Below are 17,359 nucleotides of genomic sequence, written 5' to 3'. Positions count from 1 at the left end.
ATAGGCATTGGGGTAAAACCATAAACATTCAACACGTCATGGATGATATAAAAGATGGCACCAGCCCCCTGGGAGTCAGTGTGTGCCTTTGTCTGACCTGCTGAACGGACCGCAGCAGCTCAGGAAGAAAATCTTTTAGATAATACACAATAAACTACCTTGAGACCGGAGGACTGAAGACTACTGAGTCTTTCTTTGAAGGCACAGGCTGGAGGAGAGACTTTTCCATCTTTCAGGGCCACCCCAATCTGGGGGTGAGCCCTGACACACAGTTTGTAACCAAGAGTCGGGTGCAGCCGAGAAGGCTCCAAGCGCCTCCTTCCAGGCTGACTCTGCAGATGCCGAGGCTGCTCTGGGCTCTGCCAGGGCTCTGCTGGGGCTCAGCTCTGGGCGAGGCTGGGCCCGCTCTCCCCTCACATTGCTCCGGGCAGCTGAGTCACACAGGGAGAAGGAAGGGACACGTCAAGGGAGTTGAGGTTTAAGAGAGTTTTTATTCAAAAAACTGCCATGCAAAACAGGCTGTCATAAGAACCGTAACAAACAGGCTGTCCTAACTACCATAACTAACTAGCACCACTAACTACCATAACTAACTAGCACTGCTAACTACCATAACTAACTAGTTGTCCTAACTAACTACTGTAACTAAACGCTGTCCTCCAGTGCTTCATCTCCTCCGCTGATGCCTCAGTTGCTTTGCTGCGGTGATCAGAGGGGTCAGGCTGGAGAGAGGCTTGGCTGATGATAAAAATGGGTGCTGCCCAAAGGAGAAAAAAGAAAGAAATGAACCGTTACTTTCCAGAGTCAACTTCCTCACAGGCTCTGTTGCAACAGGACAAAGGGAAATGGTCTGAAACTCAGGAGAGGGAAGCAGGCTCAGATTAGGTCTGAGGCAGAATTTTTTTAGCAGGAGAGTGGGGAAGCACTGACAGAAGGTGCCCAGAGATGTGGGAGGTGCCTCCTCCCTGGGAACATCCAAGCTCAGGTCAGGCAGGGCTCTGAGCCACCTGACCTGCTTGAAGATGGCCCTGCTCGCTGCGGGGCCCCAGGTGCAGATGACCTCGAAAGGCCCCTGCCAAGCCAAACCAGGCGAGGATTCTGCTTGCTTTGCGTGTGGAAAGCAGCGAGACCGGAGACCATCGGAGGGGGCCCCACAAGAAAACCCCTCCCTGGCGCTGCTGCTTCCCCTGCAGCCGCTTGGCATTCACCTGCAGCAGCTCCTGGGCAGACCAGCGCCGCTCTCGAGGAAGTCCCGCAGCAGAGCCGACAGGCGCCTGGGCTCCTGCAGCTGCGGGGTCCCATTCTGCTGGATCAGAGCGCGAGCCTGCAGGAAAAGCAAACTCAGCGCTCTGCCAGCTTCCTTCCCACCCACAAGTGCTCACATCGACCCCGGCTTCCCAGCCCCAGCTCCAGGGGCACTTTCCTCCCTGGCAGAGATGCTGCTCACAGCTCATTTTTCTATGCCAACCAAAAAACCCAAACCCTGGTGCTGCCGCAGCCATTGTAAAGAGCTGGTGCACTTGCTTCACATTTTCAGGTCATCCTCACAGCCAGAAGAACTGCAACAACGTAAATCCCAAAGCAAATTGTGTCTGGAGACTGCAGAATATGTGTCTGTGTTGAGACTCCAGTCCTCTGGGAATTCCCTTCCCCATGTGCAGAAACCTCCAGCTGCTGCTCCCAGTGCAGGCTCACCCTGTGCTCACAGGCCTCTGCAACCACGGGAGAATTGGCCTCTTACCATGGCCCTCGTTTCCCTGAAGTAAGGAGGTTCTCCTTCCACCATCTCGATGGTCACAATTCCAAAGGACCAGATGTCCACCTTGGGGCCGTAAGGAGAACTGGTGACAACTTCTGGGGCCATCCAGTGAGCAGTGCCCACCATGGAGCTGCGCTGGTCCTGCTCAGGGCTGAGCTGAGCACTGAGGCCAAAATCAGCTGTGGACAGAAGCAAACACTGTCAAAGGCAGCTGGAATGAGGAAACCAAGCACAAAGACTCCCCGCTCTCAGTCTGAGAATGCAGCAGTGAAGTCAGCTGGAAAAGTCCTCAGGGCTGTAGCCAAGGAAAGATGGAACTGAACTGGACCCTTAAAGAAACCCTCAGCTTTCATGCAGTTGCTTTTACTGATTCCCTTGCAGCTTTAGATTCCAACTCCTGCCCCTCTGGGAGGGCCATTCCCAGAGCAAAGGCACCCCTGAGAGCCTGCTCCTCTCCTGAGCTCTCTGCAGGGGCAGCCGCTCTCAGCTGGCAGCAGGGGCCGGGCAGTGCCCCCAGCAGCCCTTGTGGGGCTCTGGCCGTCGCTGGGAAGCAGCCCCACAGCCGCACCCCGGGAGCGCCGTGCCTGGCCAGGAACACCCACCCAGCTTGACAGAGCCGTCCATGCCCAGAAGGATGTTGGAGCTCTTCAGATCTCTGTGGATCACCCGGTTCGAATGGAGGAAATGCAGGCCCTGCAGACACTGAGAGAGAACAAGAAACACGAGGGTAAAAACCAATGGCCGGAAAGAAAGGAAAGAAAGGAAAGAAAGGACAGTTTAGAATTCTGCCAGCAGCGACTTTGCTGTGACAGGCCAGGAGTGCAGTGCAGACAAGCTCCAGGCAAACGGTTCAGGGCAAAGCTGAGAACAGCACATCAAATCCAAAAGAGACAGAGAGTGCCACAACAGCAGGAAAGAGAACAAGAACAGAGTAGAAGTGCAGTGCTGCTGGCAGGCCGTTCACTGCAGGGGCTTTTTCTTCTCCAGCTCATAAAAACAACAGAGAAACAAAGCCCTGAGCATGGAGCCACTCCTGCTCTCACACCCTGCTGGGAAGGACCATCGTGTCCAAGGCATGGCAGTCACAGGCAGGATCCCTCACCTCCCGACTGACGGCTGCCATCTCTCCTTCAGCCATGCGTGTCTGTCTGACAACGTCCTGCAAAGTTCCTCCATCCATGTATTCCATCACCAGCCAGAGATCTCCATCAACAAGGAAGCTGGAAGAGGAAAGCAGTGGCATGGAGACCAATGTGCAGTGCTCAATTCCCCCATGGAAAAGCCTGGAGTGGAGTTTTGTTGCCAGGTCACTTGTCAATGAGGACAGAATCCAATGGAGAGACATTCCTGCCAGGCTGCACAGCCCTTGGGATCTGCACAGTCTAAAGGAGGAGACCCCTGTGAGAAAGGAGAGGCCTGAGATGGCAAGCAGGTGAAAAATGCAGTTTAGCAAAGGCCCAGATCAATGTGGACCCACAACACTGGCCCCCAGCTGGTTCAGCTTCTGAACTCATCAGTTCCACCCTTCCCTGCAGAACAAGGCAACACAGCTCCCAGGGTTATCCAGGGGAGGAGGCCGGGCAGCACTTGGGACAAAAGGGGTCAGAAAACCTTTCAGAAAGTCCCTTCAGAAACAGGCAAGGCCAGTGGCAAATGGGTAAACGAGGCATTTCTGGAGATAAGAACCTGGTCTTCCTGGCATCTGCAGCAATGGGAAAGGGCTGGGAAGAAGAAGCCAAGGGAAATAATTTCTGCTGTGGTTTACCAGCACTTGTTGTAAGACACAGAAAACAGGGTCAGCTTGAAGGGAAAACCAAACCAAAGCAACAAAAGCACACGGAGGGAGCAAACTGCCAGGCTGTTGTTTTGGGAAGATACAGCTGGGTCAGGCATTTTCAAATCAGGCTACAGACTACGGATGGCAGGAAAGGTTAAGGCAGGGCCCGGGCACGGGATAAGGCCTGGAGCACTCACCTGTCCAAGGAGCTGACAATGTTGGGGTTCTTCTTGTCCTGCAGGAGCAGGAGCTCATTCACAGCTCGTTCCCTGTTCTGCCCTCTCAGACTCATTTTCTTTATGGCCACCTGAAGGGACATTGCAGACCTTTCACTGGAGGAGTCTGTGGCAGGAGGCCGCAGCAAACACGGAGCGAGTCTTTTTGGGGCGACGGAGCCGGGCTGTGCCAAACTGCCTTGGGATGGGACACCAGAGCTCAGCAAGTGCCATTCCCACAGCCCATTGCTCTGCTCGCTGGGGGCTGCTTACAGGACACATGGCCAGAGACATTTGGCCTTGCAAGCTCTGCAGAAATGGCCCCTCAGCTGTCAGCCTCCAAGCTCTAACCACATTCTCTGCACCTACAGTCTTCTCAAATGGCCTCAACACTCTCATTAATGTTCAAACACATTTTGCAAGCAGGAGGTAATTCTGGTTCTGTGCAAACAGAGCAAAACAGCCGGGAACCCTTTAGCAGTTCTATGGGATTGGGTCATGATTTCAGATGCAACTGCTCTGGTTGGGATTGCACAACAAAGCAAACACACACATCCATTGCCTTGCTTGCATTCCTTTGGGCACTTCAGAAGGACCAAGTCTGTCCCAGCTGTGCTCTGCAGGCTGACACGGCTCTGCCTGCAGAGGAGCAGCCTGTGCAGGAAAGCTCTGCTGGCCCCCAAAGCTGCGGCCACAGCTCCCAGCAGAGGGGAGAGCCCTGGAGAGCTGCCAGACGTGCTGGGCGTGTTGACACTGACCTCTCCTCCAGTGGCCCTGTCGAGTCCTTTCGAAACGGTTCCAAAAGCCCTGCAGACAAAACAGCAGAGAAGAAAGAAGCAGCGCTTTAGGCCCTGGCAGTGAAAGCCAGCCCAGACAGGAGATCTCTGCTGCCTGCAGCGTTCACAAACACCTGGGGGCATCGACCCTTCCAACAACAGCGCAGCAGCCACCAGAATGATGATGATGATGATGCCCCACTCATGGCGATGATAACAGTAGAGGGCAACAACAATGACAGTGATGATGACGATGATGACAATGACGATGAAGGTGACAGAGAATGATGATGATGATGATGATGATGCACCACTCATGGCAATAATGACAGCAGATGAGAACGATGATGATGATGGCAATGATGGCGATGAAGACGCCGTGTGGGTCTCTTCACCATGGTCTCCCCCAAGAGCACCTCAAGCAGCTGCGTGAGCACAAAGCCATCACGCAGCTCCAAGTAGAGGTCCCCGACGCGGCAGGCGGCGTGCGCCGGGTGGGCGTTCACCCACTTGGTGAAGGTCTTCTTCTGCACCGCGTCCCGCTCGTCTGAAGGGACATAGAGGTCACCACAAATCCACCCCAAATTCCACCCCAGAACCACCTTGAGACCCCAAATCCACCCTGAGACCCCCATGGGACTCAGGAGCCTCCAGGTGAGCGTTCACCCACTTGGTGAAGGTCTTCTTCACCATGTCCTGCTCGTCCAGGGGACATCGAGGTCACCCCAAATTTTGGGGGCTTTTTGGGGGGTTTTGGGGTTTTCTGGGGAGAGCTGAGAAGATTTTTGGGGTTTTTTAGGGGGTTTTGGGTGGTTGAGGAGTTTTTTTAGGGTTTTTTTGAGGTTTTTGGGGTTTTTTGGGGGATTTGAGAAGTTTGTTTTGGGGTTTTTTTGGTTTTTTTTTTATTTTTTGAGGGTGGAAATCTGCAAATTTTTTGGGGAATATTTGGATTTTTTGGGTTTTTTTGGGGGGGGAATCTGCGAATTTTTTGGGAAATATTTGGATTTCTTTTTTTTTTTCACCGACCAGCCAAGGTCTTGATTCGGGAGCACTCGAAGATTTTGGGGTCCCCCCAGGCTCGGGGCTCCGGGGGGGGGTCCCAGGGGCCGTTGTTGTTGTTGGGGGGAGGGGCGACCTCCACGTTGTCCAGCTCGGCCACCATGGGGGGGTCCCCAAAATTGGGGAGAGGTCCCACAACGAGCTCAGGGGGGGCCTGGAAGAGGTTTTTTTGGGGGGGGGGGTTGAGACTTTTGGGGGGTAGAGACCCCCCGAGTTGGTTTAGGGGGGCTGGAAGCTCCCAAAATTCAATGAGAACCCCCCCAAGACCCCCAAAATCCCCCCTGAAACCCCCCAGAATCCATTCCAGACCACCCTGAGACCCCCAAAATCCCCCCAAGAAGGCCCTAAAATTCTCTGAAACCCCAAAATCCATCAAGACCCCACATTGAGATCCCCAAAATTGCTCGAGACCCCCCAAAATTCACTGACACCGTCAAAATCCCCCCCAAGACCCCCCAAAATTCTCTGAGACCCCAAAATCCATTGAGAGACCCCCCAAGATCCCCAAAATCCTCCCCCGAGACTCCCAAAATCCTTCCTGAGACCCCCCAAAATTCTCTGAGACCCCAAAATCCATCAAGACCCCCACCCCGAGGTCCCCAAAATTCTCTGAGACCCCAAAATCCATTGAGAGACCCCCCAAGATCCCCAAAATCCTCCCCTGCGACCCCCCAAAATCCCTCCTAAGACCACCCCAAAATTCTCTGAGACCCCAAAATCCATCAAGACCCCCACCCCGAGGTCCCCAAAATTCTCTGAGACCCCAAAATCCATTGAGAGCCCCGCCCTGAGACCCCCAAAATCCATCCTGAGCACCCCCAAAGAGCCCCTCCAAGACCCCCAAAATCCCTCCTGACAACCCCCAAAATTCTCTGAGACCCCAAAATTCATGGAGAGCCCCACCCTGAGACCCACAAAATCCCTCCTGGGACCCCCCAAGACCCCCAAAATTCAATGAGACCCCTCCCCAAAATTCTCTGCGAATCCCAGAATCCATTGAGACCCCCTGAGACCCCCAAAAATCCTCCTGAGATCCCCAAAAATCCCCTGAGGCCACCAAAATCCATTCAAGACCCCCTGAAAATTCTCCGAGACCCCAAAATCCCCTCAGGACTCCCCCTAAGCCCCCCAAAATCCTCCGAGAATCCTCAGGACCCCCAAAATCCCCCCAGGACCCCCCCTAAACTCCCCTAAAATTCCCCCAAACCCCCCCGGACACCTCAAGACCTCCAGGACCTCCCTAAAGTCCCCGAAGACCCCCAAAACCCTCCCAGACCTTCCAAGACCCCCAAGGACCCCCTAAACCCCCAAAAATCCCCCAAAATCCCCTAAAATTCCCCCCAAATCCCCTAAAATTCCCCCCAAAATTCCCCCAATCCTCCCAAAATTCCCCCCAAATCCCCTAGAATATCCCCCAAAATTCCCCCCAAATCCTCCAAAATGCCCCCAAATCCCCTAAAATCCCCTAAAATTCCCCCAAAATCCCCCAAATCCCCTAAAATATCCCCCAAAATTCCCCCCAAATCCTCCAAAATGCCCCCAAATCCTTTAAAATCCCCTAAAATTCCCCCAAAATCCCCTAAAATTCCCCCAATCCTCCCAAATTTCCCCCAAAATCCCCTAAAATTCCCCTCAAATCCCCCAAAATGTCCCCAAAATGTCCTCCAAAACCCCTAAAATCCCCCCAAAATCCCCTAAAATTCCCCCCAAATTCCCCAAAATGCCCTCAAATCCCCTAAAATTCCACCAAAATTCCCCAAAATCCCCTAAAATTCCACCAAAACTCCCCCATTCCTCCCTAAATTCCCCCAAAATTCCCCCCCCCCCCCCCCAGCACCGGGACAAGCCTCGCCCCAAAATTCCAAAAAAAAAAAAAACATTCCCAAATCATTCCCAAAACGGGATGGGCATCGGGCAGCGTTATCCCGGAATTCCCGTTATCCCAGAATTTCTGTTATCCTGGAATTCCCGTTATCCCAAATTTTCCATTATCCTGGAATTTATGTTATCCCAAATTTTTCATTATCCTGGAATTTATGATATCCCAAATTTCCCATTATCCCAAAATTCCCATTATCCTGGAATTTCTGTTATCCCAGAATTTCTGTTATCCCGGAATTCCCGTTATCCCAAATTTCCCATTATCCTGGAATTTATGTTATCCCGGAATTCCTGTTATCCCAAAATTCACATTATCCTGGAATTCCTGTTATCCCACTTTTTGTCACTGTTATCCCAAAATTCCCATTATCCCAAAATTCCCATTATCCTGGAATTTATGTTATCCCAGTTTTTGTCACTGTTATCCCAAATTTCCCATTATCCCGGAATTTATGTTATCCTGGAATTCCTGTTATCTCAAAATTCACATTATCCTGGAATTCCTGTTATCCCACTTTTTGTCACTGTTATCCCAAATTTCCCATTACCCCGGAATTCCTGTTATCCCAAAATTCCCATTATCCTGGAATTTCTGTTATCCCACTTTTTGTCACTGCTATCCCAAAATTCCCCTTATCCCAAAATTCCCATTATCCTGGAATTTATGTTATCCCAGTTTTTGTCACTGTTATCCCAAAATTCCCCTTATCCCAAAATTCCCATTATCCTGGAATTTACGTTATCCAAAAATTCCCATTATCCCGGAATTCCTGTTATCCCAGTTTTTCTCACTGTTATCCCAAAATTCCCATTATCCCGGAATTCCCGGTATTCCAACATTCCCAATTTTCCCATTATCCCCGTGATCCCAGTTACCCTGGTTTGTGTCCCCACTATCCCAAAATTCCCAACGGTATTCCTGTTATGCCAGAATTCCCATTATTCTGATATTCCCAATTTTCCCACTATCCCAAAATTCCCATTATCCCAAATTCCCATTATCCCAGTACTCCCATCATCCCAGTTCCCCCTTATCCCAGTTCCCCATTATCCCACTCTCCCAGTTATCCCAGTACTCCCATTATCCCAGTTATCCCAGTCCCACATTATCCCAGTTCCCCAGTTATCCCAGTTCCCCCCATTATCCCAGTTCCCCATTATCCCAGTTATCCCAGTTCCCCCAATTATCCCAGTTCCCCATTATCCCACTCTCCCAGTTATCCCAGTTTCTCCCCCATTATCCCAGTTCCCCATTATCCCACTCTCCCAGTTACCCCAGTTTCTCCCCCATTTTCCCAGTTTCCCCATTATCCCGTGCTCCTCAGTTATCCCAGTTCCCCATGATGCCTGAGAGACTGGAGAGATTATATGGAACTGGGATAAAACAGGGAATGGGATCAAATAGGGACGGGGATCCTATGGAATGGGATAAACTGGACTGGGATAAACTGGACTGGGATTATATGGAACTGGGATAAAACAGGGAATGGGATCAAATATGGACTGGAATCCTGTGGACCAGGATAAACTGGACTGGGGTTATATGGAACTGGGATAAAACAGGGAATGGGATCGAATAGGGCCTGGGACCCTATGGACTGGGATAAACTGGACTGGGATAGCCCAGACTGGGATCCTATGGACCTGAATCCTATGGACTGGGATAACCTGGACTGGGATTATATGGAACTGGGATCCTATGGACTGGGATAAAACAGGGACTGGGACCCTGTGGAATGCGATCCTATGGACTGGGACCACCCAGACTGGGATAACATGGACTGGGATCCTACAGACTGGGACTGCACAGAGTGGGACTGCACAGACTGGGACCACATGGATCAGGACCATAGAGACTGGGATAAACAGGACTGGGATGATATGGAATGGGATCCTACAGACACGGAGCATACAAATCCCAGTACAAACTGGCATCGCATGGGAGAGGAGGGGTGAAGAAGGAGAGCGAGTAGGGCTGGAAACAGGAGAAGGAGATGGGGAAAGGGAGGGGGAAGAGGAGGAGGAGGGATGGAAGGGGAGGGATGAAGGAGGACAGGGAGGAGGGGATAGCACACAGGAGGAGGAGGAGGAGGAGCGATGGAAGAGGAGAGATGAAGGAGGAGAAGGCGAGGGGGGGTTAGGGAGAAGGAGAAGGGGGGAGGGAAGAGGAGAATCAGGCGGGGTTAGGGAAGAGGAGGAGGGGGGGAGAAGAGGAGGGAGGGAAGGGCAGGGATGAAGGAGGAGAAGGAGGAGGGCTTAGGGAGGAAGAAAAGGGGGGAAGGAAGAGGAGGGGCGGGAGGAAGAGGAAGAGGAGGGACAAAGGCGGATCAAGGACAGCAGGAGGAAACACGCGGTCGAGCCCTCCCTGAATTCGTAGCCCCCACCTGTGGGATCATCCCGCAGGTGAGCGGGGAGGGGGAGCTCGGCCCAGATATCCTGGGGGGTGCCTGGGTCGGGTTGTTTTGGGGGGATGTTTGGAGAATGAAGAACTGCAAAGCCGAGCGGAAAAGGCCCCTTGGGGGGACATTGGGGGTCCCGGTGGCGGCTGCCGGCAGAGGCAGCCTGGAGGAGCAGAGCCCTGTGTCCCCCAGGAGCCCAAAGTGGGGAGCCCAGAGAGGGGGGAGCGCTGCCATCGGCGGGACCCTCAAGAGCCTGGAGAGGGGCAGGGGGGACTCCTTGGAGCCCCTGCAGCCCCAAGCAGAGAGGAAGGGGAGAAGGGAGCCCGGGAGCCCAAAAAGCCCCGGCAGCCCTAAATGGGGAGAGCCAAGAGGGGGGAGCTTTTGGGATTGCTGGGACTCCCAGCAGCCTGGGGAGGGCGGGCAGCGAGGAGAAGGGGGACCCCCAATCCAAGCGTGACCCCCAGCAGCTGGGACGGGGGGGAGCTCCAAACAGCAAAGGGGAGGGAGCAGGGACGGGGAACTCCTGGGAGGCTTTTTCAGGGCTGAATCTTGGTGTTTGGGAGGTTTCTATGGAGCCCAGGTGGCCAGGGACTTCTAGAGATGGACTCGGGCAGAGGGACCTTCAGACTCAAGGTGCTCATCCCTTGTTTTCCCCAGACCAGGATTTCCCATTCCCAGCCCCTGGGAGGCGGCGAGGAAGAGGAAGACCCTGTCCTTGTCCTTGCTCCCCCAGAGCAGGAGCTGAGGATGGAGAGCAGGGAGGACAAATCCCCGCAGCAGAACCTCGTGGAAGAGGCTGATTTGAGCGGCTCCACGACGCAGGAACCCAGCGGGAAGGAAAAGCCCTGGAGATGCCGCACGAGGACAGGCTGCAAACGCAGATCGCGGGGATCTGAGGAGGAAAGACCCACCTGGGCCAGGAAGGCAGCCGGAGATCGAGCCAGAGCTCGGAGCTGGTGGTCCATGAGCAGCTCCATGATGGGGAGAAGCCCCACACGTGCTCAGAGTGTGGGAAGAACTTCAGGAGGAGCTCAAACCTGATCAGGCACCAGAGGATCCACAGTGGGGAGAGGCCCTACGAGTGTAGGAAGTGTGGGAAGAGCTTCAGGCGGAGCTCCCACCTGATGAAGCACCAGAGGATCCACACTGGGGAGAGGCCCTACGAGTGTAGGGAGTGTGGGAAGAGCTTCAGGCGGAGCTCCCACCTGATGAAGCACCAGAGGATCCACACTGGGGAGAGGCCCTACGAGTGTGGGGAGTGTGGGAAGAGCTTCAGACAGAGCTCCAGCCTGAACGTGCACCAGAGGATCCACACTGGGCATAGGCCCTACGAGTGTTCCAAGTGTGGGAAGAGCTTCAGCCAGAGCTACAGCCTGATCAAGCACCAGAGGATCCACACTGGGGATAGGCCCTACGAGTGTTCCAAGTGTGGGAAGAGGTTTCAGACCAGCTCCCATCTCCTCACGCACTATCTGGTTCACACAGAGGAGAGGCCCTTCTGCTGCCCCGACTGCGGGAAGGGATTCAGGCAGAAGTCCCACCTCATCAGACACCAGCGCATCCACACCGGGGAGGGGCTCTACGAGTGTCCCCAGTGTGGGAAGAGCTTCCCCAGCAGCTCTACCTTGACCAAACACCAACGGAGCCACCGGTAATGGAAGCGCTGCGAGTGCCCCAATGTGAGGAGAGCTAAACTCCATCCCCCACTGGAGGACCCACATTGGGCACAGCCCTGGTGACCCACATTCCCTGTGATCCACATTGGGAACACACCCGGCTGCTTCTCCTTTCCTATTGACCTTAATTTTTTTCTCTTCTCAATTGAACTGCACTCCAAAAGCCAAGAGGCATCGATCTTTCCCCTCAAAACCACTCACATGCCACTGAAAACCACTGAATTTTAACCCATAAAGGCTCAATCCCACCTCAATTTGCTTGTTCCCACCTCAAAAATCTCAATCCCACCCAAAACTCACTCGATTCCACAACCTCCAGAGTGAGATGGGGTTGGGAGGAGATTAGGAGAAGTGGGATCCCAGTTTGGAGCGGTGACATGGGGACTGTGTGGGGATGGGTGGCTGGGATGTATTTGATAGCAAATAAAACTTTCAGACTTACTGATTTCTTTGCCGTTCATTTTCAGTCCGTGGCAGTTCTGTCTGCAGAGCGCGGCCTCACAGAGTGTCCCCTCACAGTTCCCGCCCTTGGCCTGGCCCCGCCCCTTTCCCCTCACGGTTCCCGCCCTTGGCCTGGCCCCGCCCCTTTCCCCTCACGGTTCCCGCCCTTTCCCCTCCCCTTTCCCCTCACGGTTCCCGCCCTTTCCCCGCCCCTTTTCCCTCACGGTTCGGCCTTCGGGAACGGGGGAGGAGCAGGAGGGAGGGAGGAAGAGGCGCAGCGGCAGCCGGGAGCGGCCGGAGGAGAGGAGAGAAGGAATCGCGGGGCCCTGGCGCTGCCAGAAGTCGCCGCAGCCCCGGGAGCATCGCCCCCCATCCCGCAGGTGCCCGGGGAGGGGGAGCTCGGCCCAAATATCCCGGGCGGTGCCTGGGTTGGGGTTTTTTGGGGGGGATGTTTGGAGCTGGCAGGGCTCCAAAGCCGAGCCGCAGCTGGCCCTCGGGGGACATCGGGGGGTCCCCGGGAGGTGTTTTTGGGTGGTCCCGGGGCCGGCAGTGGCTTCTCCCAGTACGAGCCCAGTTCGTTACAGTATGAGCCTGGTAACTTTCTCTCACTCACTGCAGGATTCCAGTCTCTCCCAGTTTGATCCCAGCTTATCCCGACGTGTCCCGGCCCCATACCCGCTCCTTCCGCGGGCTGCCAGGGCTGCGGGAACGGGGCACCGAGGGTGTCGCTGCTCCTGTTAAAGGAGGAGGAGGGAGAGAAGGGCAGGGCAGGGATGAAGGAGGAGGAAGAGGTGCAGCTGGAAGGAGGGAGGCGTGGGGAAAGCTGCATTCAAGGCTCTTCATTGACTTCTCATTGTCCTGCTCGGAGCTTTTGGAGTTTTGTGCCAGAAATCTCTCCCCGCCCCCACTCCCCCACAGGGCTTTGGGGCGGTTTTCCCTTTTTGGGGGAAATCAAAGCGATGCACTGATGCTCCGAATTAGGGGGCAGGAGAAGTGCGGCTGCTGGGCTTCCCGCAGAGCCGGAGCCAGCGAAGGCGAAGGCGCAGGGCCGGGAAAGCCGTGTCGGGAGGTGCGGAGCAGTTTGTTGGTGCTGCAGATGGATGCCGGCCCGGGCCCGGGCCCGTTCCAGGGCTGTTCCTCATCTCCGGCTTTGCCCTCCCACAGCCCGGGGGGCCCTGAGAGCGCGGGGCGAGGCTGTGCCGTGTGCAGAGCCCGCCCCTCGCTGCCATTGGCCGCTGCTGCCGTCAGTCGCGGTTCTGGCGCGCTGATTGGTGAGAGCGGGGCGAAGCACGGCCCCGCTGGCGGCCTGAGGGCGGCCCTGGCTCGGCAGCGGCGCCATTGGCGGAGCGTCTGTGCGGGCCCGGGAGCGGCGGCAGCGGCCGGAGCGCGGGGAGGCGGCATTGGCGGAGCTCGGAGGCGGCCCCGGCGCAGGTGGGAGCCGCGCCGAGTTCTGCGGGGGCTCGGGGCTCGCTGCGGGCGGAGGGGGCGGCAGGGGGCTCCGGCGGCTTGGCGGTGCCGTGTCCGGCCCGTGCCGGCCCTGGGCTGAGGGCGCTGCGGGAGCGGCTGCCCGCGGTCTCCTTCCCGCCGCTGCCTGGGCAGGAGCCGCTGCCGGAGCAGCGCTGGCTCGTCCCGGTTGCTGTGGCTGGGACAGAGGTGGCTGCCCCGTGGCCGGGCCCGTGCGGGGAAATTCCCGTCGCCGGAGGTTTCTGTGGCCAGAGGAGACCGAGGAGTCCTGTCAAAGTGACTCGATTGCTGAGCAGAGGGAGAGGCCGTGGGGCATTTGCCATGCGCTCTCTGCCCTTGTTGTAGCACGCTGCCTCCTTTGGATGCTCATTTTCCCGGCCGCATCTCCCTCTGCCTTTGCCCACTGGCTGAGGGACTTGGAAGGTTCAGACTTCCCGATCCGCCTGGGCACAGAGATGATCCCCCCTTATTTTAGTGAGGTTTTCACAACATTCTCCATTTGCTGTTTCCCTTTGCAGCTTCACCCATTTCTGTTGCAGAGTCAGAGATCCTCACCATGGGCTCTGCCTTCAGCTGTGCAGATTCCATCTGTGCAGGCAGGCAGAGCTTGGGGTGAGGGGCAGCGGGAATCAGCCCAATTCCTGCCCCAGGCAAGAAGAGGCAGGTCCATTGTCCCCACTTTGCCCCAGCAGTGTTAATTTGCATTTCTAAAGCTCCTCTGCTGGCTGCCTGGAATGCAGCTTCTCTTCCAGAGCAGCCTTCAGCAGTCTCACATGTGCTCCCCCCACAAACTGCTGCTTTATTTATTTTTTCCTTCAAATCATCTATTTAGTGTTTATGAGTGAAAGGGTCACCTTTAAATCTCTTCTCGTTTTGCAAAATGCAGCCTGAAGGTGAACGTTGCAAAACCCAGACCAAAATTTTGGTATCTCTCACACAGACATACACAAAATAATCCCAAGGCAATTAAGTTTTTTCTACTTCTCCTCGGAGTAAAAACTCATTCTCTCATCCCTGACCAAAACCTAACCGGCAATATAGAAGTAGGATTATTACAAAAAATACTCTTCTGTTATAAACTTTGCTCTGAAAGTGCAGAAGAAAGGAAAACTCCACCAATATGTTTAGTGTAGGAGTCAAGGCATTCCTTGATTCTGGCCAGGATCTGCAACAGAAATCATTCCATCCCCACATAGCCCGGGTGTGCAGAGAAAATCGTTCCATGGCACGTGGGTTTAACTGGATTTTTCCCAAACTTGATACAGTCTGAACCAATCTAAATCCATTGGTTTAATGTTCTGTAGTTTCAAGTTGTGCAGTTTTTAGTATTTGGGTTCCTATTGGACCCGGATTTCTTGGCTTCTGGTGTTCATCAGGTCGGAACTGCTGGATTTCCTTCTCAGCCTTTTCCAGAGCAGGTGTCTCCAGCTCTGCCGGGGGCAGTGTCTGGAGTAGGTGTTGGTTGCTGTTTGCTGCTGGGCGTTATATTTGTGGGAATCTTTTGGGCCATTCCCAGTGTGTTGAGATGTTAAACTCATCTCCATTGAGTGGTGGAACATCCCTTAAAAAAACCTTTACCATTTCTTTCCCCGAGGCCAAGGCAAACCAAGGCTGAGTGGAGAAATAAAATGTTAAAAATGTTAAAGTCTATGACCTGGTGTATTTTCCATCAGTGCAATCCCAGGCAGCGCAGTGTGTGAGTGTGGCTGAGACCCAGAGTGGAATTGTGCCGTTGTCTTCGCTAGCAGCTGTGGCAGTGCAGGCCCAGAAAGCACTGAAGCTGCAGCAGTGGCAGCAAGGATTGGCCCCGGTGGCTGGAGATGCCAAAGGAGGGTGCCCAGGCAGAGGATTTGAGCAGAGGATGTGTGGGCAGGCCCAGGGGCTTGCCCCGCTGTGGAGCCCTGGCTGCTGCTGCGCTGCCTTCAGTGCAGGCTCCGTGGGGGCCTCCCATGCTCCTGCTGCAGGCGGGAAGTGCAAATCTCCGGGGCTTCAGAGCCCTGGAGCCCAGGCTGAGGGGTCCCCCGTGCTCAGCTGTGCTGGGGGCTGTTTCTGGCCTCAGGGACACTTGGCATGGGCCACGCCACTTGGCCACCAGTGGTGCTGCTTTGGCCTCCTTAGGCAGGGCCCGATGTCCTGCTTGGATGTTGGGAACAGCAAAGTGCCAAGGCAGGCTCTGTGCCAGCCCAGCTTCCTGTGGGAGAGATTTCACAAGAGACAGGACTCTGGCCACAGACTGCTTTAAATGTCCATCCCTTATCCCCACCCTGCACTGGGTGGAGAATTACCAGGGTAAGGAATTCCCAAGATCAATTGCAAGGGAGAGAATTGAATATCTGCCCTGGGTCTGGCTCTTCTTCTTGCCAAAGCCAACGGCAAAAGCCGTACCCATGGCATCTTGGTTTACAGCCCTGACTCCTTCCCAGGGGCTCTTTGGGTGGGCTCTCCCCTGCCCAGGAGGGCAATGCCTCTGCCAGGTGCTTGTGGCCGACCCCGTCCCCTGGGTGCTGGGGCCCCCTTGGGCCGTGGGGTTGATCCCTGAGGGGCTGTAGGAGCTGTGCCATGGCCTTTGCCTTCAGCTTGGCCTTTTGCTCATCCCTTCTTGCCTTCAGCTGCTGTGCCTTTGTGCCCAAGTGCTCCAGGGCCGCCTTCTGCCACTCCTGCAGCCGCGCTCACTGCCTGTGGGTGCTCATCCTCTGAGAGCTGTTGAGCTTTGTGCAAAATCTTTCCTTTCTCCAGCGACCCAAAGCAAATGCTTAATAGAAAATCCTGATCCTTCCATGTACAATCTGCATTTCCCAGATGTGTCTTTGTTTTCCTCCTTGTGCTCAGGGTCCTCTCCCCAGCCCGTATCCCAGAGCCGGTCCCTGTCCTGCCGCAGTTTCCAAAGGCGGCCCCCCCCGGTGGGCAGGGCCGGCAGCTCCACGGGGCCGGGCAGCGGCCGGGGCGTCCCGCAGGCTCCTGGGGGCCGGGGGCCACTGCCGGCCCTGCCCGGGGCTGGTGGGGTCAGGCAGCGCCCGGCGCTGAGCCCCGGCTGCCCCACAGCCCCGGCCCGGCCCCGCAGCTCCCCACAGGCCCCCAGCCCGTGCTCCCAGTCCCGCACCTCTGCGCCCGGTGCTTCCACTGCCCACCACAGAGAAACCCCCTGACATCCTGACCTCCTTCTTTTCCTCTCCGGGAAACCTGGAATGGAAATTATCTGGATCAGCTAGCAAATTCTGAGCATAGAACAGTGCTGAAAAACATCTCAGTCCTCTGTATTTTTCTGTTCCTTCCCTTCTCCGTCATCCTTTTTCTCACCACATAGATTCCTCCTGCTGCTTCTTGCCTTCACCATATTGCTGCACACTGCCCTTCACCCGATCCCTTCCCAGCACACCAACACCATCCATCCCCTGTTGTCCAAATCCCTTCTCCACTTCCCTTATTGCCCCCCGGGCTGTCCATGTCCTTAATTACCTCTGGGGGAATGTGCAAACTACCTCAACATTCTCCCAGGGTACTCTTCAGAGACATTTTGGGATCATCATCCCTTTGGCCAGGACCCCTCCCTGGCTTTCCCTTTTCTCCCCTCCCTGGGTGCCCTGCCATGTTCACTCCCCGAAGATCCCAGTGCACTCACTGCTGAGATTTTTAGTGCTCTCTCCCTGCTGACTCTTCACAGACCCCCCTGATGTGTCCCTCGTCTGTCTCCTGGTCACTCCCGGGTCCCAAATCGATCCCCGGTGCCGCCGCCAGCCAAGGGAGCCGATCACCCAAAGTGGGTGAGGCACCTTCAGCTGCACTCCCTGCCCGCCGCCCCGGACGGTGGAAGGAATTCCGGATGAGCCCCAGGGTGTGTGGGAAAATTGACATCAGCAGAGGTTTCTGTCCACAAAGCAGACAGAGGAGTCCTGTAAAAGTAATTTCATTCCT

At 55.3% G+C, this 17,359-nt stretch overlaps 2 protein-coding genes and 1 pseudogene across 2 annotated transcripts in view; 1 reads left to right on the top strand and 2 right to left on the bottom strand.

Annotated features, from left to right (window-relative positions):
- The window catches only part of LOC137467743 (zinc finger protein 850-like), a 192,088-nt gene that overhangs the window by 42,770 nt on the left and 131,959 nt on the right, over nucleotides 1-17,359 (bottom strand). The gene's annotated exons all lie outside the window — the stretch shown is intronic.
- LOC137467759 (spectrin beta chain, non-erythrocytic 4-like) lies at nucleotides 4,842-5,689 on the bottom strand. The gene is made up of 2 exons (XM_068179189.1): nucleotides 5,554-5,689; nucleotides 4,842-5,074 (listed from the first exon to the last, which is right to left on the bottom strand). The coding sequence occupies exons 1-2, from the start codon at nucleotides 5,687-5,689 to the stop codon at nucleotides 4,842-4,844; spliced, it is 369 nt and encodes a 122-aa protein (XP_068035290.1).
- LOC137467742 (zinc finger protein 208-like) overlaps nucleotides 10,603-17,359 on the top strand; it is a 181,526-nt pseudogene continuing 174,769 nt past the window's right edge.

Source organism: Anomalospiza imberbis, unplaced genomic scaffold, assembly GCF_031753505.1.
Source record: "Anomalospiza imberbis isolate Cuckoo-Finch-1a 21T00152 unplaced genomic scaffold, ASM3175350v1 scaffold_78, whole genome shotgun sequence".
NCBI classification, from domain to species: domain Eukaryota; kingdom Metazoa; phylum Chordata; class Aves; order Passeriformes; family Viduidae; genus Anomalospiza; species Anomalospiza imberbis.
This window is presented reverse-complemented; position numbering and strand designations above follow the sequence as displayed.

What these genes read in the sequence shown, in the direction of transcription:
- LOC137467759 (XM_068179189.1), bottom strand. Translation starts at nt 5,689, where the DNA reads ATGGTGGCCGAGCTGGACAACGTGGAGGTCGCCCCTCCCCCCAACAAC. An exon ending in CCGAATCAAGACCTTGGCTG is followed by an intron (nt 5,075 to 5,553) that starts GTCGGTGAAAAA and finishes ATGTCCCTTCAG; the next exon opens with ACGAGCGGGACGCGGTGCAG.